General features: G+C 42.2%; 2 protein-coding genes and 1 non-coding gene across 3 annotated transcripts in view; all 3 read left to right on the top strand.

Moving 5' to 3' along the window:
• The first annotated feature begins 193 nt into the window (after positions 1-193).
• On the top strand, positions 194-22,442 carry LOC145360022 (uncharacterized). The gene is made up of 3 exons (XM_080214921.1): positions 194-330; positions 21,561-22,401; positions 22,437-22,442. The coding sequence occupies exons 2-3, from the start codon at positions 21,616-21,618 to the stop codon at positions 22,440-22,442; spliced, it is 792 nt and encodes a 263-aa protein (XP_080071047.1). The 5' UTR covers positions 194-330; positions 21,561-21,615.
• Positions 9,838-10,029, top strand: LOC145360339 (U2 spliceosomal RNA). The gene has a single exon (XR_013889701.1). It is a non-coding gene; the product is annotated as a U2 spliceosomal RNA (small nuclear RNA).
• LOC145360226 (tetratricopeptide repeat protein 34-like) overlaps positions 22,357-24,622 on the top strand; it is a 51,683-nt gene continuing 49,417 nt past the window's right edge. The window contains exon 1 of the mRNA XM_080215275.1: positions 22,357-23,183. Within this exon, the coding sequence (XP_080071401.1) occupies positions 22,519-23,183 (665 nt within the window). The 5' untranslated portion in view covers positions 22,357-22,518. The remainder of the gene's footprint in view (positions 23,184-24,622) is intronic.

The raw sequence follows: 24,622 nt of genomic DNA, 5'->3' as shown, positions 1-24,622 counted from the left end.
CTAAACTTGGCACAGCCTGGAAAGCCAGCGCTTTGTGTTTGTTCGCAACCATAGCAACGGGAGGCACATGGTGCTGAAATCGATCAGCTGGTTTGTTGCAATTAAGTATCGGAGTGAAAGGGGTTACAGCCGGACAGGGGAAACCACAACAGCAAGGCACCTGACATCGGATTAGATCCAGAATCGAGTCAGAAGACCGCAATTTAAAAACAAAAACAGGTTGTTGCACGCAGCATTTCCACAAGGTTTAAAAGCTAAAGGCGGAGCCTGTTCCACCAAAGCTCCGCGTCTATGGAATTTAAACATCCTTGGTTGATCTGTGGCAGCGAGGTGAGTGTTTCTTGAAAAAAACATTATCAGTAGTAAATTGGACTGCAAAAACACTGTTCAAAGGGAGGGAACGTCAGATCAAACAATCCCATTGACACACTACTCATTGATTCAAAAAGTTCTAATGAGAAACGTGTTAGTCGGACGTAAAGGGACAGCCCAGATTTCTCAAAGCACCAACTGAACGAGAGAACAATGAGTACTAGAGTCTAATGACCACCCTCCGCAGAGCAGGATATTCGCCAAATTACAGTGAACACCAGAAGGTGCGGGGACATGGCGGGGTAGTGCTATTGTCATTGGACTATTCATCCAGAAACCCAAGTTTTTCTCGGACTTGGGTTCCAGTTCCACCTCAGCGGAGGGTGGAATTTGAATTCAATAATTAATATTAATGACGACCATGAAACTATTATTGAGTAAAAATAATAGTTTGGCCTGGCGTACGTGTGACTCCGGACCCTCAGCCATCCAGTTGTTTCAAATTGCTGCAAAGTCAGTAACTTGGCACAAGAAATGACTTTAGCAGACCCAGTTCTGTTGACCCTGCAATGTCCTCCTTACTAACATCTTGTGCCAAAACTGGGAGAGCTGTCTCACAAACCAGCAACACGCAACAGCTTGACGTTGTCTATGAGGTATGATTGTGCCCGGACATCATCTGGGTATTTCCTATCCCACCACAGGAGGTGGCAATACAATGTCTATATATTCCATGTCCACACCATCAACCCTGGACCCCATGAAGTCACATGGCATAAATTTAAAACATGGTGACTAGGGGAATTTAACAGTAACTTCATTGCAGTGTAAGCCTTACTTGTGACTAAGAAACTTTAAACTGTCAGTATTCCTATTTTTGAACACAACTTGATGGCTAGGGTGCAGAATGCACTTTGGGTGGGGACTTTAATTTCCCTCATCAAGAGTGGCTCAGTAGCACCATCACAAACTGGTCTGCCAGACTGTGAGAGAACCAACAAGCAGGAAAAACATCATCCTCACCAACCTGCCTGTCACAGATGCATTTGTCCATGACACTATTGGTAGGAGTGACCGCTGCACTCCTATCTTCACATTTAGGATACCGTCCATAGTGTTGTGTACCTTTACCACTGTGCTAAATGGAATAGACTTTGAACAGATGTACTGGCTTAAAACTTGGCATCCATGAGATGCTGTGGCAGCAGCAGCAGCAGAATTGTACTCCATTATAATCTGTAACCTCATGTCTTGGCATATCTCCCATACCACCAAGCCAGGGAATTGACCCTAGTTCAATGTGGGGGTTGGGGGTAGGGGGCGGTGGGGATGCCAGGAGCAAAACCTGGCATATCTAAAAATGAGGTGTCAACCTGATGAAGCCCTAACACAGGACTATTTGTGTGCCAACTAGTATAAGCAGCAAGTTGTGGACGGTGCTAAGCAATCCCACAACAAATGGAGCAGATCTAAGCTCTTCAGTCCTGCCAGATCCAGTTGTGAATGGTGGCAGACAATTAAACAACTCACTGGAGGACAGGCTCTACAAATATCACCATCCTCAATGATGGAGGAGCCCAGCACATCAGTACAAAACATAAGGCTTAAGCATTCACAACAATCTTCAGCTAGAAGTGCTGAGTGAATGATTCATCTTGGCCTCTCCAGCAGTCCCCAGCATCACAGGTGCCAGTCTTCAATTCACTTGTCTACATGATATCAAGAAATGGCTGAGGGCACTGGCTGCTACAATAACTATGGGCCTGTGGCAGGTAACATTCATGCCACACAAGTGCCAGGCAATGACAATTTCCAACAAGAGAGAATCTAACCATCACCCCTTGACATTCAATGGCATTATCATTGCTGAATTCCTCCACTATCAATGTTCTGGGAGTTACCATTGACCAGAAACTGAACTGGACTAGCCATATAAATACTATGGCTGCAAGAGCAGGTCAGAGGTGAGAAATTCTTCAGTGAGTAACACCCCTCCTGACTCCCCAAAGCCTGCCCACCATCTACAAGGCACAAGTCAGCAATGTAATGGAATACTCTCCCCTTTCCTGGATAAGTGCAGCCCCCATAACAGTCAAGAAGCTTGGCACCATATGGACAAAACAGCCCATTCCTTCCACCAACATTCACTCCCCCACCCACCCCCCATCCCCACTACTGACGCACAGTGACAGCCATCACATCTACAAGATGCACTGCAGGAACTCACGAAGGCTCCTTAGGAGCACATTCCAAACCCAGGACCGGTACTATCTAGAAGGGAAGGGACAACAGACGCATGGGAATATCACCACTAGAAGTTCTCCCTCTATTACACACTATCCTGATTTGGAAGTATGTCATAGTTCCTGGGCCAAGACCATGGAATTCCTTTCTAAATAGTACTGGGGGTGTACTTACACCACATGGACTGCAGCAGTCCAAGAAGGCAGTTCACCAGCACCTTCCCAAGGACAATTAGGAATTGGCAATGCTGGTCTAGCCAACAACACTCACATCCTGTAAATTAATTTATAAAATGTAGTGGAATAGGATTACGGTGTAGACGTGGGAGCAATGGAATAGCAGGCAGACACTAGTGCTTATTGTGATTCAATGAATATCCTGCTTTATGGAGTGTGCTCGTTATTTCCACCGTTCTGCTGGAACATTGAAAAATCTGGTTTGTCTCTTTAAACTGATAAGGTTCTCCTGCTTTGAACAGACATACCTTGAGGGCAATTGTACAATTTAAATTGCTTGGTACTTAAACACACAGCATCTTCTCAAGATCAGGAAAACTAACAGGACATATATATGCATGCCTTTCATGTGACAAGTCAGCTAAACACAAATATTTTACAGCATGTCTAATTTTAGTAAACGTTTTATCAACTTTTTTCATGAGCACCATCATGGGAGGTTAAAACAGTAATTCTATGATCCCATGTCCCCCAGAGAATGCAGCTCTCCTGTAACAATACTGTTAAAAACATAAATACTGCTTATTTAATTGAGCAATAGTTTGAAAGATTTGCCAATCATGATAACTATTCTGTGCTTAGAAAGGGATTTTATGTAAAACTGCTGTGTACTTTTTTTTGTAAATACTCATTAAAATGGATGAATTGCAAAGTGGCTGCTGACTTGGAGCCAATTTGGAATCTCTCCTATTTATATGAATTGGCCCTATTTAATTAGCCCGCTTAGACCACACAAGGACCTGCCTAGCTGGTGAAGAGTGTACTATATTAAAAAGCTTGAGTATAAACTGTTGAATTATATGAACAAAGTTCTGTTAAATACAGTCGCCATTTATAATTAAGCACTTCTACCATTAGCTAAGAAAATGAAATCAGGATGTGTAGGCATGAGAGACCTTTGAAAATGAGATTTGGTGATGGTAGTGGTTTACTAATGACACGAACAACCCTCTCACCTGCCCTCAAATTTGTTCCATCTAATTATCTCTTCCCAATTCCCCTCACAAGATTGCTGCCTTTCAACCCAATCTCTGCCAGGCTTTGTTTCCTGCCTCCATGTCGCAGTCTTCTCACATTTTCAGCAACAGCCAATCCTTGTCACTCCACCCTCACGTTTTTTTGAATTCTTTTCTGAAATTATTCTACTTCTTTTCCTCCCTTCAAGGCCCTTTTAAAATGATCTCTCAACCTCATATAAGGTGTGTTATATATTCAAGGGTGCAACTGCTAACCCATTGTAATAATTGGGGATAATTTTGGGTAACCTGCTTTTCTAAAATGAAGCATGGGAGAGAATCCATTATAAACCATCCACCTGCTTTAAAATTAGCTGGTTCAAGTTTCTTGAGTTCAAAGAGATTCACGTTTACTCAATGTGGTTCCTTGAGAGCGACAGCAAGATTTCAATGGGTAAGCTAACTGCTGTTAACTGACACTCTGCCCAATGCAAAAGATGGAACCCTCCCTTGAACAGTAAATGCAGTTTATGCAAAACATCTCCACAATCCTTTCATTCACAGAGAAAGATAAATTAAGGGCTGTCTGTCCAATAGCCAAGTGTTTTTTTTTGTAGAGATTGTATAATGATGTCTCAAATGAGCTTGTGATACTAAAGGACTTTCTACCTTCACATACAACACAGGTTTATGTACTGAAAAGAGGAAGGTAGCGTGACTGTGGATGGGCTGGTGTGGTGGTCACTGCTCTTAAAAAGTGAATAATGGGATGATCAAACATGATCAGGTTCTTGGCCTTTTGGCTAAGATCAAATGTCAAAAGAAACCTAAGATCAGGTAGCCTTTTCTTGTCAGCTTGGATCTTGTTTGTCTCTCTTGTGGGGACCATGAATTAGATTCAATTTGAATTTTTTTTTGGAGCAAGAAAGATGGATTAACTTAAGTAAAGGCAAAATACTGCAGATGTTGGAAGCTGAACCAAAAACTGAAGATGCTGGAGAAACTCAACAGATCTGACAGCATCTGTGCAGTGAGAATAGAGTAAAAAGTCTGACAACACCAGGTTTTAGTCCAACCTATTTATTTGATAATATACTCACTAGCTTTCGGGGTTACCCCCTTCGTCAGGTGAATGGAGAGTTCTGGCCTCAGACAGAGCATATAAAGCACAGACAGTTTAGAGATTACTGATTAAAATGCGAATCCTTACACCTAACCTGCTGTTCAAGACCTGAAGTGGCTGATAATGTGAGTGGAAGGAGCACTGATCACAGTTTAAAGAGATGCCAATGTTTCAAGGCAGGATGACCCTTCATTAGAGCTGGGATGGATTAAATTGTCCTGAGCACTTTGCATTGCCTTTATAACTTTAAGAAAGGAATAAAAATAATTTTCAAGAATCAGGTTCTTATCTTTTGGCTAAGATCAAGGTTGAGATCAGATGCAACACCTGTTCTTGTCAGCTTGGATCTGGTATGTTGTCTTCTTGGGACCATGAATTGAATTTGTTTTTCCAGCATCCAAGGACATGATTTTGGGGCTTGCCTGTACAGTCCACGCAGTGGCTTACTAACTCTTGAGAAAGAAATATATTTTAAAAAGCTGATTGTGTTGCAGGCATCTGCGTCCAGTTGTAGAAAGTGCTATTTCATGCTGCTGAACAGGCAGAATTATATTACTGATGAAAAGGCAACAACTTGGATGCTGCAGGACAAACACTTGCCTTAGTCATTGCAGTTTCCACTTTACCTTCATTCTCCCAAGTGTCAGCTTTGCTCCCGTTTAGCACTATAACCATTAAGTTGGAAGGCTGTGGATCCTAAACACTCCTGAATTGAGCTTGCAACTTAGACTGACATTTCAAAAGCAATGCAATATTGTCAGAGATGCTGTTTCTCAGTTTAAACTGGTACCCTGTCTGCTGGTTGAAATGGATGTTAATCTCGTGACCCATTTTGAAGAATAAGGCGTTCTTAGGGTAGTTGAGTCAAATAAACAAGGGGGGCATTCAACAAGTTGCTCATAGCATTCAGCAAATGTTTCAAGACATTCATGGCCAAGTGATTTTGTTGGCGTGATAAGGTGTTAGATTCAAATATTTGTTATAACTGGCTCCATTACTTTCTTTCGTGTTCTTTCAGAACCACCATCCCACCAAACTACCATAATTACTATTGTCTGGCTAATTGTAATTGGATGGCTCAAATTATCCCAGTGTGGAATTGGAGACAAACTGAACCCTGTGAGGCACAGCATTGAAATCTTCACCTACCTGGACAGGGATACTACCTCACCCCATTCGCATATTTTCTTAAACAGCTGAATCTGTCAGAATCCTTAGATCAGCTCAAAATTAAATTTCTCATCAATATGTTCAAATTTCTCATGGTATTTTCTTCCCTTTATTGTTGCAATCTTGCAAGTGTCCAAGGTCAATGCATTTTTCTTCAAATTCTGGCCTCTTGTGTGTTCTCAATTTCCTTTGCCACACCACTAACACTGGAATTCCATCTGTCAATTTCTCTGTCTAACTCTCCTTCCTTTAAATGCTCATGAAAACCTATCTCTGACCAAACTTCTGGTTCTATCTCCTTGGACTCAGTATTAAATTTAGTAATGCTGCTATAAAATGTCTAGTGATATTCTGCAGCAAATTCTCTATATAAATTCAAGCTGTTTTTAAATTCGGGGAATTTCACACACAATCAGTGTGCTATTTACACCAGAAAAAAGTCAGTAAAATAATCTGTACTCATATAACGTCTTTCATGACCTCCAAATCCAAAGCACTTCACAGTCAAAGAAGTGTTTTTGAAATGTAGACACTGTTGTCATAAATGTGAAACTTGCCCACAGCAAGGTCTCCCACAAACAATAATGAAAACAGGAAGCAGAGTTGGGATAAATGGGTCATTTGCAAGTTAGCAAACTGGTTAACCTGTGAATTGCCACAGGGATTGCTGTTGGGTCTCAACTCATTATAATCTATGTAAATGACTTGGGTGAGGGGACTGAATGTATAGTTTCTAAATTTGCTGAAGGTACAAAGATACGTAAGAAAGTAATTTGTGAGGACATAGGGGGCAATTCTCCCATCCCGACTGCTAATTTTTTTAGTGCGTCGGGCTGGGAGAAGCGCGTGTGGGCCGGTTCTTGGGATTTGCGCATGCTTTCGCGATGCGTGCACATCTCCGAGTGCCAGATATCTGGCTGCAAACTGGTGGGACCAGCAGGTAAGCCATTTTAATCTTATTTTAATATTATTTGAATGTCATTATTGGGCTCAGGACTAAAGTCTCCAGGCCCGATAGCATGTCCCACCCTATCAGTAAAATTTCACTTCAGCAGAGTTCAGACTCACTCCCCACTTTCGGGCAACCAGCAGGAGACCCCACTGGAGTGAAGGGGGGACAACTGGGGGCCCCCAAGAGGGTTGGGCAGTGGGATAGTGATGCCCCCCCCCCCGGGGCATGGGAACCCTGGCAGTGCCAGCTTGTGCCCCTGACACTGTCCAAAAGGCCACATGCCCAGGGGCCTAGCTTGGGGCAATCAGTGAGGGTGGAAGGTCCTGCTGCCATTCTGCCATTGGGAGCATTTGGGGGCTGGAGGAAGGCCAGTGATCGAGGTGGGTGGTCTGCCTTCTGTTGGGCACGGGCAGTATGCCGGGTTGGAGCGGATTATCATTCTGCTGGGGGAAGGGGCTGGAGGAGTGTGTTCCAGGACAGTGGGGCAATGTGTGTGTGTGTGTGTGTGTGTGTGTTCAGGGCTAGTCCAGGAATGCTCATGGGGGCCACGAACGGGCTGCGGGGGGAAGGGGTGGAGGGGCAGCACTGCGGGGATTCTGGACTGGGCAGCCATCAAGCTGGTCAGCAAACTGCAGGCTGACAGTTCACATGTGCAGGGGCCCAGAACTGTCAGACTCTGGCCTGAATAGGTCCTGCCCCCTGAGCTTTTAATGATATTGATTGTGGCCTCTGTATTGCATAGCATGTGGGAGATTAGAGACTGAACTCCCACTGAAAGAACAATCGTGATTTACACCAGTTTTCCTGCAAATTCAGCGCGTAGAACTTTTTTGGGAGAATCACCCCTGTAGAGTCTACATACAAAGGGGTTTAGGTTAGGTGAATGGACAAAATCTGGCAGATGGTGGATAAGGTGATAAACTGTGAACTCATCCAATTTTGCAGGAAGAACAGAAAAGCAGTATTTTTTTTAAATGGAAGAAGATACAAAACTATGGTACAGAGGGATCTGGAGGTCCTGGTGCATGAATCACCAAAGGTTACCATGAAGTGATTAGGAAGGCAAATAGAATGTTGATTTTTATTGCAAGGGGAATGAAAGATAAAAGGCACATAGAAAATAGGAACAGAAATAGGCATGTGCCCTTGGGTCTGCTCTACTATTCAGTAGATCGTGGTTGATCTCCTATCTCAATACCATTTTTCCCATATATTCTCCCTTCCACCTAATATCTTTAATATCTAGAAATCTATCCATCTCTGTCTTAAACATATTCAATGATTAAGCCTTCACATCAATGTTAGGGCAGATAATTCCAGATTCACCACCCTCAAGTGAAGAAATTCCTCATCTCAGTCCTAAATGATCTACCTCTTATTATTGAGACTTTTGTTACAATTGTATAAGGCATTAGCGAGATCACATGTGCAGTACTATGTAAGTTATTTGTCTTAAGAAATATGGTAGCAATAGAAATAGTTCAGAATGTTCACTCAACTGAAAGGTTTATCTTGTGAGGAAAGTTTGAACTTGTATGCGTTAGTTCAGAAGAATGAGTCATCTTATTGAAACATATAAGATCCTGAGAGAATTGACAGGATTCATGCTGACCCCTTTTGGGAGTGACTAAAACTAATGGACTCAGCTTACAAGTAACTTAAGATGAAGATGAGAATTTTTTTCTTGAATGTAAATTTTCTGTGGAATTCTCTTCCCCAGAGAGCAGTGAAGACAGGGTCATTGAATATTAAGGTTGAATTAGACAGATTGTTGATTGACAAGAGTCAAAGAGTACAAAGGTAGACTGCGAAGGAGGTCACAGTCCAATTAGCCATGATTTTATCAAATGATGGAGTAGGCTCAAGAAGCCTACTCCTGCTCTTAATTCATATATTTGCATAATGACCAGATAATCAGTATTGATTCAGGAATGGATATTGGCCGATGTACCAGGGAGAACTCCCAAGTTCTTCATCTATAAATTTCCACGTTACAATCACCTGAGAGTGCAGACAGGGCCTAAGTTTAAATGTCACATCCAACAGACAACACAGTGCAGCACTCTCACATTGAGTCAGTCTAGCTATTAGGTTTAAGTTTATTTATTAGTGTCACAAATAGGCTTGTATTAACACTGCAAGTCAGTTACTGTGAAAATCCCCTTGTTGCCACACTATGGCGCCTGTTCGGATACACTGAGGGAGAATTTAGCATGGCCAATACACCTAACCAGCACGACTTTCGGATTGTGGGAGGAAACCGGAACACCCAGAGGGAACCCACCCAGACATGGGGAGAACATGCAGACTCCACACAGACCATGATGCAAAGTGGGAACCGAACCCGGGTCTCAAGGGCTGTGAGGCAGCAGTGCTAATCACTGTGCCACCCTATTATGCACCACTCTCAGAAATCAGCTGCAATTGTGAGCCAAGGCAGCTTCCACTGAGTCACAGCTGACAAATACCTCCTTTGGATTTCATTAGTTCAATTTAAATATTAAAAGATTTCAGAGAGTATATTTGGTTAATTTGTGATCAAAGTTAGTATAAAAACTACTAGGATATTTATATGCAAAACATAATCAGGATATGGCATACATTGCCACCAGTGCACACATGGGAGATTTGAATAAATGTCTGCAATATGGAGCTAGCACCAACAGGCTGATCCCCTGTCTGGAGATTTCTGAATCTGGGAAACCCTTTTTAGTTTCTGCAGTTATCCTGGCTTACAGGGTTTGTCCATCCCTTACAATAAAGATGGCAATCTAATTACTTGGCTATCAACCCAGCCAACTCAAATCTCACAAATTGAGAGATTGCATCCTTTGGTAAATTATTATTGCTTCTCGGCCATTTGGCTAAGATCAAGTGTAGTATCAACATGCTGTGCTTGGTTGAAGTAATTAGGTTACATTTTAGCTTCATTTGAAGCAATTTTTTGAAGCAGCATCTCGGCCTTTTGGCTAAGATGCAAATGAGATCAAGCCTTGGAGGAGGAGCTACACCTACTCCAACCAGCTTGGATCATGTAGATCAAGCCCAAGACAGGAGGTGAGAGTCCTGTTTTGTCAGCTTGGATCGGGAATGTCTCAACTTGTTGAGACTCTGAATTGGATTTAATTTGAATGAATTGGAATAAAGTATTAAAAAAAATTATGGTTCCTCCTGTTAGTCCATAATTTCGAGGTGTTATTCGATCTTAAATCAGTTCATTCATATCCTTCAAGGAGAACCCTGACACCTCACTTACTCTTGATCCTTCCTGGTAGGAAGGTTTGCCCATGCTGCTGGGGGAGAATTTAAACTAGATTGGCAGAAGGATGGGAACATAAAGGGAAATTAAGTGTGGAGAGGAGACAAACTGACAATGGGAAGTAAAGTATTATCAAAATAAATAGAATACTGGACAGTTTAATATAATTAACGTAGGCAATAGTAAGCCATAGGTAGGGCCAGAGTGAGGGGGTAAGTTTAATAAAAGTTAAATCAGGGTTAATGTGAATGCATGAAATGTGATCAATAAAATTGGTGAACTACAGCCAAAAGTTGATAAATGGAATTATAATATCATTGCTGTAACAGATACAGCTCTTTCAGAAGGGCAGGCCTGGGTGTTAAATACAGGCAGTGCACGACTTTACAATATTTGAGTTACAACAAATGACATTTGTTGTAACTCAAATAAATGATATATAAATAATAAAATCATTTATAAACTTGTACTCTGTTTTGGCTTTACAATACCAGTTTCAATGTTAGGATGTTCTGCGCTACCCATCTTTCATATTTTTGAGTAGCTGACTCCATACAAAGTCATGGAAGTAGAGGAGATTCCCTCTGATTTTCTGCTAAAGACTGTTTTACAGTCCAATGGCATGCAGACAGACAGACAGGATGAAAGAGGGACAGGGAGAAGTGGAATGGGAAAGATTGCGCTATCTGTCTTGGCTTTATGTGCCTAATTTAGACAGACACACCAAGAGAATGAAAGTAACTATACCATCACTGTGCTAGGCTCATCTCATAGTGTATTGTTTCGACCAGTCACCAGGTGAGGTTCCTCAAATTTGTTAATCCTTCGTCCCCTCTGTGGGATCTACTTTGGCTTGAGGCAACTTGTTAAAACTCTGAACAAGTGCCTCAATTTATTCCCATCCAACTGTGATATGCCCAAGTTATTATACTTAGGGTGAGGCTACAACTGGTCTCCATCTGAGGTTTCCCAAATTTGTTAACTCAGACATGAATCCTTGAATTATTATGCCCAGTGAAAATGGTTGAACTGGCTCCCTTTTTATTAATTCAACTTCCTCTGTTGGTTGCAACAATTTTCCCAGCCCCAATATTTGTTTTAAAAGGAGCTGATTTAATCATGTTTTGAATGAAAAGAAAGAGTAGGTTTATTAGCTACTAAACAAAGAAAATGATAAAACATATGAATATTTTCATACAGATTAGAAATGAGAATTGAGTCCAAGCTAATTAAATAATGTATACAAAGCAGTCCTTGACTCAAGAGTAGATAATTGGTCATTGTGATCCTTGATTCCAGTAGTACTGACATCAGCAGGCAAATAGTCGGGTTTGAGATTCCACTCTTCTGTGGTTTAGCAGAGAAGTATCTGTTTCTGTTTTAGCTGTGGTCTTTGCTGTTGGCTTACCTCCACAGAGAGATACCTGCAAAAAGGGCTGCTGCTGGTTGGTTTTTCTCCTCTTCTGTGTCACACACTTGCTGACACTCCAGCACTAGTTAATACCCATACCCACTTGACTGGCTTTTATTTCAGTCTTTGTATATTCTTGGGAGGACAAAATCCTCAAATCCATCTGGGACATTATGCAGATATTTCTTTTTGAGAGCTTACTCATCTCCCATTGTATCCACCAGAGATGGCAATTAGTTTTTGTATGCTTTAGAGGTATCCTTACCTGGAATTAGGATGTAGTTCCATTGTCTCTCTCTCCACCCAGCATCACCCACCAGCAATTCAGCCAGTGACTGAATTCAAGTTTGATATTTCTAGATGTAGTTTGCTGTTTTCCCTCCATTAAAATGACAGTATCTGTGTGGTTTAAATCTCAAGTGACTTGGCTGACATATAGCTTCAAACAAGTGGCTTACCATCACCTGAGATCACCAAAAAAAACCCTGAAGGACTGGATGTTAACATGTGTTCACAAAACAATCACTCATTTTAATATTGTACCAAAGCGAAAATTGATTCTAACTTACAAGTTATGAATTTATGGTTTTTGGGAACCAACTGTATCATACATTTGAGGACAGCCTGTATTCCTGGGTACAAAGTGTGTAGGAGAGACAGGAAAGCCAGGGGAGAGGAGTGGCAGTATTGATTACAGGTGGAGTTACAGTACTGGAAAGAGAGGATGTTCCAGAGGGGTCAAGGAAGAATCTCACTGCCAAAGATAAGGAGTGATAAAGATGCAATAACATCGATTGTTGTATACAGACCAACAATTAGTGGGAGGGATGTAGAGAAACATATTTGCAAAAGAAGTTGCATGCAAGAATTGTAGTGTAATTATGACAAGAGATTTCAATTATCCAAATATATTTGATTTATTGTCACATCTATTAGTATACAATGAAAAGTATCATTTCTTGTGCACTATACAGACAAAGCATACCATATATAGGGAAGGAAAGGAGAGTGGAGAATGTAGTGTTACAGTCATAGCTATGGTGTAGAGAAAGATCAACTTAATGTGAAGTAAGCGCATTCAGAAGTCTGATGGCAGCAGGGAAGAAGTTGTTTTTGAGTCAGTTGGTATGTGATCTAATTCTTCTATCATTTTCCTGACAGAAGAAGGTGGTAGAGTATGCCTGGGATGCGTGAGGTGCTTGATAATGCTGGCTGCTTTTCAGCAGCCAATGGATGGGAGGCTGGTTTGAGTGATGGACTGGACTTCATTCATGACCTGTTGTAGTTTCTTATCATCTTGGACAGAGTAGGAGACATACCAACTGTGATACAACCAGAAAGAATGTTTTCTATGATGTATCTGTAGAAGTTGAATTGTAGCAGATATGTCAAATTTCCTTAGTCTCCTGAGAAAGTAGAGGTGTTGGTTAGCTTTCTTAACTATAATGTCAGCATGGAGGAACCAGGACAAGTTGTTGGTGATCTTGACACCTAGAAACTTTACACTCTCAACAATTTGTATTTTATCCCCATTGATGTAGACAGGGCATGCCTTCCACTATGCTTCCTGAAGTCAATGACTATCTTCTTGATTTTGTTGACATTGAGGAAGAGATTATTGTCGTCGCATTAGATTCTCTCTTTCCTGTATTGTGTCTTGTCATTGTTTGAGATCTGACGCACAATGGTGGTGTCATCAGCGAACTTGAAAATCGAGTTGGAGTGGAATTTGGCCACACAGTCAAAGTTGTATAACGAGTATAGTAAGGGGCTGAGGACACAACTTTGCGTAGCACCGGTGTTGAGGATGATCATGGAGGTTTGTTGCCAATACATACATTTGATTTGATTTATTATTGTCAAATGTATTAGTATACAGTGAAAAGTATTGTTTCTTGCACACTGTACAAAGCATACCATTCATAGAGAAGGAAACGAATGAAGAATGTACTGTTACAGTTATAGCTAGGGTGTAGAGAAAGATAAACTTAATGCAAGGTAGGTCCATTCAAAAGTCTGATGCTCACTGCAATCTGTGAGTTAGGAAATCTAGGATCCAGTTGCTGAGGGAGGAGCTGTGCCCCAGGCCATGAAGTTTGGAGATGAGTCTTGTAGGAATAATAGTGTTAAAGGCTGAGCTGTAGTCGCTGAATAGGAGTCTGACATAGGTGTCTTTGCTATCTAGATGTTCCAGGATTGAATATAGGGACAAGGAGATGGCGTCTGCTATGGACTTGCTGTGGCAATAGGTGAACTGTAGTGGATCCAGGCAGTCTGGCAGGCAGGAATTGATTTGTGCCATGATTAACTTTTTGAAGCACTTAATAATGATGGATGTCAGAGCCACTGGACGATAGTCATTAAGGCACGTGGCCTGGCTTTTCTTTGGTACCAGTATGGTGGTCATCTTCTAGAAGAAATGTGCTACAAATAGTGCAAAGGCACAAGATGACAGGGGTTCCTAGAATTTGTTCAAGATAATTTTCTGCAACAGTATTATGTTGTGACACTCTAGTACCATCAGGAGATTTCAGACTAATTCAGAACAAAAGGTATTTATTGATAAGAGAAACAAGTACAGAAGGGTTGTGGCTCTAGGCTGCCCTACAGCAGAGATCCGGTCTTTACATGCTTATTATGTTAGGCCACCAGATCGGAAACTCCAAGCTATATTTTGAAGCCAGACTAGACCCCAACAATTTCCTATTTTGATATTAGTGTGAGGATAAGGTGTTTCACTCCAGATGCAATTTTACTGATATACTGGGAATCTTTTATGAAAACAAACTTTATTTAACAACACAGTTTATTTAACAACACAGTTTAATTATAACAAATGAATTTACTTACCTTTTAACAACTGAACAATATATAAACATGACAAGATACAATTCTTAACTGCTAACCTATCAGTGAGTTCCAATTCAAGCAATATTCCTCTTATATAGTTCAGCCCCTCTTTAAAATTAATTAGCAAACACCTTGAGAGAGAGAGAGAGAGATACTTTTGTTTTTTCTGCCAATCCAGGCAGCAACTGCTTGTATTTTAATATGAAACTGAAACTTTCTTTCCTGCAAGCTTAGTTTTTCCAATTAAACACATGACTCAGTCCCTGTCAATCAACCTAATCAAAACTCTATTCTGAAACCTCAGGGGAACCTAAGTAAACACAAATACCTTAACTCTGCTTCAACAAACACTCTGTCTAAAATGAGTATTTATCTGGTTCTCCCAGCTACTAAATTAAAAGCTTTTCTGAATAAATCAGCACCCTGCAAAACAAATCTGAATTCTAAACATACAAGAAACATGATACTGTGCCTGGAAGAAATATATTTATATCATCACAACTGCCCCTTAAAAAAAAATGAAAAGATGACTTCATTTTTCAAAATCCCCAGTTTTCACACTATTAGTACTCTACATCTAAGCATGCAAATATTACAGTATAGTCCAGTTCACCCTTTCTCTTTCAACATTGAACGTTCCTCCTTCTTTCACATCAAAATCGCAATAAAGCATCTGCCATCATGTTCTCCCTTCCCACTTTTCTCAACACATTACTGATGAGAAATATTCATTTAGGATCTCGTCCATCTCTACTCCTGCACTCTTCAAGGGATTCACTTGATCCCAGCTGCCTATGCATGTCATGTGCCTCTTTCTTCTTCTTGACAATTGCCTGAGACAAATCGGTACACTGCAAAACAGATCTGAATTCTAAACATACTCATTACACAAAACATGATATAAATGTTTCTTAAAGGCACAGTATCATCACACTTACAACATGGCTTCCAGATGATTCTGCCTGAGGATTCTACCCTCTGATGTGATTACTCATTGTTTCCATTTGTCCCTCAAGTCAGGTGACTCACCTCTGCTGTGATGTCTTAAAGAGACAGATAAAATTTAGATAATGTTTGAAATTTTATTCAACCCATGTTCCAAATAAATATTATACATGTTAGACATTTGTAAATTAATGTAGCAATTAACCAATGGATGGATCTTAAGACTTGCATTTAACATATCACTTCTTTTAGAAAGCTTCAACTATGTACAATTATGAAGTCTTACACTATATGGATTCTTCCATATAGGCTTGCTGCTTTCCAGGTTCTGTCCTAGACTGTGTGCTACATTGTGGATGGTGTCACTCTCCAATCCACTGTTGATCCTTTTTTCTGTCAAGCAACCAATGCTACAATGCATGTAGGTATCGATATTGCAAAACAACAGAGGCTTGTGTCTTGGCATTTCTTGCACAATCTTGGTTTGTCCCTCATGAAGGAAATGGCTGTAGTACTCTATTTCAGGTACTTAAGTTGACTGGTAAAATTTCTTCTCTACCTAGTATTTCTATTTGTCATATTTGCCATCAACAATGTTAGCATATTGGTTCTTGTGCTTTTGTGTTAGTGTGACTATTTCAGCAATCTTATTCTGGCATGCAATGTTTTCTTCTCGGCCTGAATTGTTGCTTTGTCTAGTTCTTTCTGGCACATCTCCTTCAGCTGAAGGGTTTATTTTGCAATCTCTTCCTTTTGTCTTCTGCTTGGACATGAGTGGTTCTTTATTCCATGCATCCACTTTTGCAATCCATTCAATGTATCCACTTCTTCCAAGTTGAATTCATCATTCTTTTCTGACATTTGATAATGATCTATCCCTTTCATTGATTCGCATGGTCTGATAACTGATATTTCATTTTGCTATAGATGCAACAAACTCTATTTCTACATTCATCAATTCTTTCTTCCTTGTCTTTTTGTAATAGATTGTTAATTTGTCCTAACAGTTTTGTTCTCTTTGGGGGTTGTCCATTGTTGTACCCTCCACAGCACACTGAACAGTTTCTGTCTCTCTGCAGAATACCAGTTAATGTTATAATCCAGATCAGAAACTCAAAGGTGTTTTATGAAGTCAGCCTAGACCTATCGCTTCCATTGCACTTTGAATTTGGCACGGGTAAGCACAAGATGTTTCACTCCAAGTATAATTCAAGAGACTCACTGGGGAGCTTTTATCAACAAAGTTTATTTAAAAACACAGCTAAACTATAATAAGAAAGATCAGAAATAACTGATCAATTACAAAACACAACTATAACATTGTGTATGAATCTTAATATATAAGTAAATATATTGTCCCAGGCTGGACAACCTCCAAAACCCTGTTCTAAGCTTAAAACAGAAAGCAAGTATGCGCGTGCGCTGCTTGATCTTGCAGCTTTCCAACCCCTGCTATGGAATACTCCTTCAGATCCTGTATTTGTAACATTAACTGGTATTTTGCAGAGCGGCAGAAACTGGCCAGTGTGCTGTGGAGGATATAGCAATGGACAATCCCAAATAGAGAACAAAAATATTAGACAATTCTGAATTGCTAACTTGTTCTAATACAAAAAGACAAGGAAGAAAGAAATGATGAATGTAAAAGTAGAGTTTGTTGCACCTATAGCAAAATGGAATGTCAGTTATCAGAACATGCGAAGCAATGGGAGGGATAGGCCTCCTCAGTCCTGGAACCTCATTCCTACACACCTTGCGACATAATGATACTGCTTGCCTACAGCTTCTAGCTGTACCTCAGACGGTAGAATTTTCATTCTAGAGAGACCCAGAGAACACTACTTTCAGTCTGCAATCCCAACTGCTTCTGCCAAAATGAAAGTAAAACATTTGGATTTCTCCTGTAAACCGTCCAAAGGCACCTGACCTGCCAAACAGTTGCAAATCAACAATTCCCAAAAGAGTAATAAAACTCCAGGACACACACCCATATAAAAATAAACAAAATGTCCATTATATTGCTTCAGCAACAAATACAAAAAACAAGCCCACTTAAAAAACTGCAGAAAAATGTGATTAAAATTCATTTCTTGAAGGCAGTGTTGTCACACTCAAGCTCATTTGTTTTTCCATGAAACTGGTAGTTTAATCAATCAGTTGGATCTCAAAAGGATTCCCTATATGGCTCTGATGAATGATAACTCTGCTTCAAGTGTGATGACTCTTGCAGTAGATGATGAGGTGCTTGACCCTGAGATGAGCAGTTCTCTCACCAATCATGAAACTAATGACATCCATTACATGGGATTTCCTTAGCTTTTCTTGAGTTCCATGCAGTGACTTCTGTTGCTGTGTTCCGCTTATGCTTTTTCTTCTCTCCCCATTTTACTTTTATTCACATCTTCACAATCTTGCATCAGTTCCCTCATAGCTTGTTGGTGAATGTTGTAGTTTCTAACACTAATAGTTTTGTTAATGACTTATGCCTTTTTCACAGTGCTTGTTTTGATGTAGTTGGGCCACTTATTTATACAAACCTTTACCACATTTTCTATTTGCTGCAGTTCTACAAAGTTCGTCCAACTTTTTTTCTTCACTCTTACTATTTTTTCTTTGGTTTGTCTTACCTCTACACTGATTAATTTTGTTTGCTACAACTCCAAAGAACTTCTCATTATAACATGAAAGGATGGGACACAACTCAATTTTGCTTTCAGGATTTGTCATTTGGGGTCCTTTGTTGCCCTCCTCAGGGGTTTTTAACTATCTAATCTGGCATTGCTGTCTACTTGAGGGTTTATTATCTCCTCCAAGTGCCAGGACTGTCTTTTTCTTCAGGTTTTAATTTCTGCTTTTGAGGTTTTGCGTTGCTTATGGACCACCTTGGATCTTCTCTGGTTATTCCTGTCTCTTATCCTTTGTTCCTTCTTGTGGTTATTTCATTTAAATGTTGTACAACTTTAAATGTACTACCACTTTAAGACTTGTTTTTTTTTTAAACTGCCACAGCTGCTGTTTTTCTTTCCCTCTGTTTTTCCTACACTTTGGCAATTTTGGTAAGAAACTACAGCTCTACCTTCTTGGACTCTTTGTAAATTGTATATTTTTTTTCTTTTGAACTGGTGGAAAACTTCTGCAACATTTTTTTTTGGTTGGCTAAAGAGTCTGTATTTCTCTCCTCTTGATGCTGTTCTTTTTAAATTCACTCGGTCAAAGCTGTCCATTTCAGGACCATTATCTTCTTTGAGCTTATTTTTTCATAGCAAAAGGACTTCTCTGAAAACTTTCATACTTCATTGCCTGTAGTCCCTTCGTGCAGGAATGGTTTCCTGCAGGCTCTGATCAGATCAGATCTGTAAATCTCAGCTTTTCACTTTCCTGCACTTTTGCCAGTCTTTGAAGTTCCCCAAGACTTTTCTTTTTAAACTTCTGGACTTGTTTAGTTGCAGCCAATATAATCTTAACCTGTTTAAACTGCCGCCAACAACTAATTTTTAAAAAAACTTTCCAGATCAAATGTATTAAGTCTGGAACACAGCTTTTTCTAGCCAAATATATCTTTTATTTCAAAAATATTTTAAAATATTTTACTCCAGTTTCACTTTCCTTGCTTCTGATGGCTAATCTCTTCATTTTGACCTTTCTTGTATCTTTCCAAATCTCACTACACGCTGGCCACTGGGTTGGTACTTCGATTGCCCCTCAGGGTCTGGCACTAGCTGAGCAACTGAGTCTGTTCACTGAATCTATTCACCTAAGAGGTATCCTGCCTTTTCAACTTTAGTTAAACAGGGAGGCTGTGCCATCTAATTGATCCACTTTGTCGCCAATGTCATGTGGTACTCTAGCATTGTCAAGATTTCAGACTTTGTTAGGAACAAAGGTTGCAGCTCTAGGCTCTCCTGGAGCACAGCTCCAATCCTTGCATGTTTACATCACAGCTTCTAGATGATTCTGCTTGAGGACTCCACCTTCTGGTGTGATCACTCTCTCTGTTTCCATTCATTCCTTAAGTCCGGTGACTCACTTCTGCTGTAGTCTTAAACAGGCAGATACCAAGGAGTCAGGCTAGGTAGAATGCTCTTTCAGAGAGCCTGTGCAGACTCGATGGGCTAAATGGCCACCTCCTCCAATGTAAAGTTTCTATGATTCTTTGAAGTGGCCTAACAAGCTGTCACTCAATTGTACAATCACTTTTCTCAAGATGTTCATTTCTGCTCCTGGTGCATCAAGGGTCAGCTAATAAACATGGCTTTGCTAGCTTCACCTACACACACACAATGAAATGCCAAGTATAAAATGTACTGACTGGGATCTCACATTGTGCTAGGAATATACATGTTCTTTGCCCTCCATTCAACTTACCCTGCTGATACAGTGGCAATGGTTTATATTTGTCCTTTCGAGGTTTAACTTTCCATCCTTTCATTCACCTTCTGTAAATATAGTGTTTGCAGAGGAGGAGAATCATCAGTTGCCTATTTTAAATACACTAATAGGGGTAGGCTGTGTTGCTTCAGTTTTCCAGAGAGCGGTAACGACACAATTTCCTCATTCAAATATAATTAAACCAAGACATTCTTGTGAATAAGACAGTTCACTTCATTAGTTTTTAATTTAAACTCAACTAAGATCTCACGACAAGTTTGTAAAGATAGATGAAGAAACATTGTTGAGTGATTCTGTTGTGCAATGTAGGAAGATTCTGAAATCATGCCTGTAAATGTGTAATCTGCAAAGCCACAGTGGTGTCTGGTGATAATGTTACTGTCTGTTTGAAGAACATTCTATTCTCCATCATTAGTGTCTGCACAATTGCTGCACACATCTTAAAGATGTGTCTTTCATTACCCGACTGTTGTCAAGAAACTGATCTTAAGAATGCTTCAGGTTTGTAGTCCTGTCATAAAGTTACTACTGTCCAGAATTAAACAGCTTTTTTGTTCTGAAGACCACAGCCCTATGAAATTGAGCTATATAGAGAAGGAAGGCCTCGGTTTCCATGTCAGATCTGTTCAGTATTAGGCACCCTGTCAGAATTCGGCCTCCTGACCTCATTTCATGGAAGCTGTGGTAGTGACTTCAGATTGAGATCAGAGAATTCCTGTGCTGGTGTGTATTTAACCCAGCAGTGTTTGCTCAACTCGCCATCTGAACAGTTAATTCAATTTCTAAATTCAAGGCTTCCACTTTAAAATGGAACTTCCACACTTAAGTTTATTTGGGAGCTGATTTTCCCTTTTCACCTCTAACCTTAACTCTGCTTTAAGTCTTTCTTATTTTTTTTATCATTAATGCTCTAAACTGTGACTTCTTTCTTCTAATCTTCAAAATTAATTATTTCACACTACTTATTCATCACTATATTGGAATCCAGTGTCGTCAAGTTTCATATTTTAAGTTCTTTCTTTCTCAGAATTCCAACCTAATACTCTATATCCTATGTTTCCTAATAAAAAAAATGCAGGAAACCTCAACAGGTCTGGCAGCATCTGTAGAGAGGGAGACAGAGTTAGTGTTTGAATCCATATGGCTCTTCTTCAGAGCAGTTTCCTAATATGTTTTCCCCTTAAGTCTGCTGCCTCATAGCACCAGGGACCCAGGTTCAATTCCAGCCTTGGGTGACTGTGCGACGTTTGCACATCCTCCCAGTATCTGCGTGGGTTTCCTCCCACAGTCCGAAAGACGCGCTGGTTAAAGTGCATTGACCATGTTAAATTCTCCCTCGGTGCAGCTAACAGGCGCCGGAGTGTGACGATGAGGTGATTTTCACAGTAACTTCATTGCAGTGTTAATGGAAGCCTACTTGAGATACTAATAAATGAACTTAAAACTGAGATCTCTGGTATTTTTTAGTGATGGGTTTTGCAAATATTGAAACTGCGGCTAAATTAGAAAACTGAGGGGGAGGGGGCGAGGAAGGCCAATGTATGCAGGTAAAAACCCAGTTTCATACTCGCCCAATACTTCAATGGAGAATAAATGTGAGTAGGTGTAAAATATGATCCTGTTAATTACCCGAGGGCCAGGTTGGGTTAAAATTGTCGCATGACAATGACTTCTACTGATCTAATCTGCAACTTTTGCATTTTTATTTTGCAGGTATGGATGAATTTGCACACATGTAAATCTCTGGGGTGCCGGCTCAGTCCTGGTGATGTCTGAAGAGGAGCTGCCCACCCAGCTCTGCACCGAGGGGGACCAATACCTGGCTAGCGGTGCTCTGGCCCAAGCCACCGCCTGTTACACCACAGCTTTCTGTCAGGACGCCGAGGCGACCGTCCGGCATGTCACATCATTGGGGGAGCTGGGCCTGGGCGACGTGCTGGCGGTGTTGGAGGGCTGGTGCGCTGACCGGAGTTGGGTCCCGAGGCAGGCAGGCGGCGAGGCAGCGTCGGCGGGCCGGGCGCCAGTCAGCGTTGGGGTGGCCGCCGTCTTCCTCTCCACGCTGAGCCCCAGCAACCTGGCGGCGTCGGTGCTGAAGGTGGACGCGCTGCTGAGGAGCGGGCGACACCAGGAGGCGGTGAGCCGCTGCAACGCCTTGCTCAACGCACACCCCGGCCGTTCGCTGGAGCTGCTGCTGACCAGGGCCCTGGCCTGGGTGCTTTCCGAACGTCACTCGGCCAACGGTGTGGTGGACTACCTGCAGGCCTTCGTCAAGCGGCCGGAGGAGACCGTGGCGTTTGTCAGCGCCTGGCAGCAGAGGGACCTGCCACGGATCGTGCAGGCCTTCAACGACTACGTTTTGCTGCAGGGGCGGAGGGGACAAGGTGGCGGCGCGGCTGGGCTGCTGTGTGATTGCCGCCGTTTCCTGGCGCTCGTGGCGCCCTGTGACGTCAGCACGCCGCGTGCCGGTCCCGCGCGCCCCTTTGAAGAACGGCCGTTGGGAGAGAGCGCGGCGTTGGAGCCCCGGCCTCAGGAGCAGCCTTCCCTGCTGAGGCTGGTGGGTCGGGCTGCCGACCGCTTGGCCACGGGCAGCCGTGACCCCAAGGCGATACACGACCTGGCCGCAGCCTTCCACAGCAACCCCCAGCTGGCCAGGAAACACCTGGAACAGCTCATGGCGCCGCACCGCGTGCTGGAGCAGGTCAAGCGGCTGATCGAGGCTGGCTTCGCCGATTACAAGGAGACGGTGCGCAGCCGAGCCGACGTGCGATCGGACGGCGGCGCCGAGCTGCTGCGGCCAGTCCTCGAGGCCCTCCAGCTGGCGGCCCACCTCGAGCCCGAGGCCAAGCGGGACCTGGAGATCCGACTGGCTGACTGCAAGCTCCTGTGCGGGGACGCCGAGGGCTCCCTCCGGCTGTGCCAGCGCCTGCTCGATGCTGATCCCGCCACCTACCACAGCACCATCCTGGTCCTCCGCGGCTTCTCCCACCTGCACACTGGCCACCTGCGCCGGGCCCTGGAGGATTTCCAGTCCATCCTGGAACACGATATGCCGCATCCCGGGAGCTGCGTCAAGGCCATGTGCGGCCGAGGTCTGGTGCGAATGCTGACTGGCAGCCCTTACCTGACCGCCTTGGACTACATCACCGCCAGCCGCCTGTGGCTCGAAGAAGTAGTCTTGTTTGTGAAGTCCTACGTCCCCTGGAACCAGCGAGGCCTCCTGTACAAGATCCTGCAGGAAGAAGGGCAGAAAATGCTTCAGAGAAAACACGCCAGTCCCTCAGCCAGTGCTGTATTCAGGAAGAAAAGTACAGAACATGGTTTTCCTTTCAAAGAAGGGTATATTACAGCCTCTTAATGTTTTTTTTTGTTTTTTTTTCTCTTTCATTCACAGGTTTTGAGTCGGTCCACCTCGTGTCCAACGAGGGGCATACAGGCGATGGGTCGTACTGGGGCTGCTCTTGGTTGTTTGAGATTGGCCTCGTGCTTCATGTCGTTAGTGTGTGCCTAAACTGGACAAGATACTGGGCAAGACGACAGCTCAGTGACTATCGCTGACTGCTGTGCAGACGCATGGATTTGGGCCGGTGTCTGTGGGAGTTTGCGCATTCTCCCCGTGCTTGCGTGGGTTTTCTCCGGGTGCTCCGGTTTCCTCCCACACCCCAAAGATGTGCTGTTAGGCTGATTGGCAGGAATAAATTGTCCCTAAATCAGTTTCCCTCAATCTGGATGGCCATAAAACATTAGATAGGGGTCATGGGTAGAGAGGTGGACTGGTGGTGTTGAGATGGCGGCGCGGGCTCATTGGGCCGAAGGGCCTGTTTCCCGGGCTGATTTTGTTCTTTGTCAATCAAACATATCAGTACATTATATTTTAAACCTGCGACCTTTGTGGCTACTAGGGGATTTTCATAGTAACTTCATTGCAGTGTGAATGTAAGCCTACTTGTGACTAATAAATAAACTTTAATCAAAGATATCATTACAATGTATTTTAAACCTGTATCACTTAAATTTGATTTCTTCTATGAACGAGTAATCTGAGACCTGATGTTTGCTAGGTATAGACTTGAATCCAAAATCATCTGCCTGTGGCTTTCAAATCCCATTTCAGGACTTAACACAAATTTAAGCTGGCAGCCCTGTGCAGCACTGAGGGTGTGCCACATCATCACGGGGGCAGTCTTTTAGTAGATGCCTTAAACCAAGAGTCCATCAATGTCTATGGTGTGCATGAAGTATCTTCAAAGAAGAATAGAGGATTTAAACCTGTGTATCTGGGTTGGATAGTAACCATTTGCCCATTGGTTGTTAGAATAGTGTTCCTTACCTTGGGTTGAAGTTTATTTATTAGTGTCACAAGTAGACCTACATTAACACTGCAATGAAGCTACTGTGAAAAACCCATACTCACCACATTCCAGTGCCATCTGACCGGCACATCTTTCATACTGTAGGAGGAAATGCGTGCAGACTCCGCATAAGCAGTAACCTAAGCCAAGAATCGAACCTGGTCCCTTGGCACTATGAGGCAGCAGTGCTGACCACTGTGCCACTTTGCCACCTTTTAGGTTATAGGCACATGCACCACTGTTGCCTCTGCAAAGTGTTCACCTAGGATGGTGTCTTGTGTGATGGTGCACATTGGAGAATAACACAGACTGTTTGACACTACGTTAAAAATCGAATATTTGTATACTTGACTAAAGGCCAAAAGATCAATATGGAAAAAAATGTTCTCGCCAAACATGGGGTCGCACAATGGTTAGCACTGTTGC

Source organism: Carcharhinus amblyrhynchos, chromosome 30 (assembly GCF_965287045.1).
Source record: "Carcharhinus amblyrhynchos chromosome 30, sCarAmb.v2.hapA, whole genome shotgun sequence".
In the NCBI taxonomy this organism is placed as follows: domain Eukaryota; kingdom Metazoa; phylum Chordata; class Chondrichthyes; order Carcharhiniformes; family Carcharhinidae; genus Carcharhinus; species Carcharhinus amblyrhynchos.
This window is presented reverse-complemented; position numbering and strand designations above follow the sequence as displayed.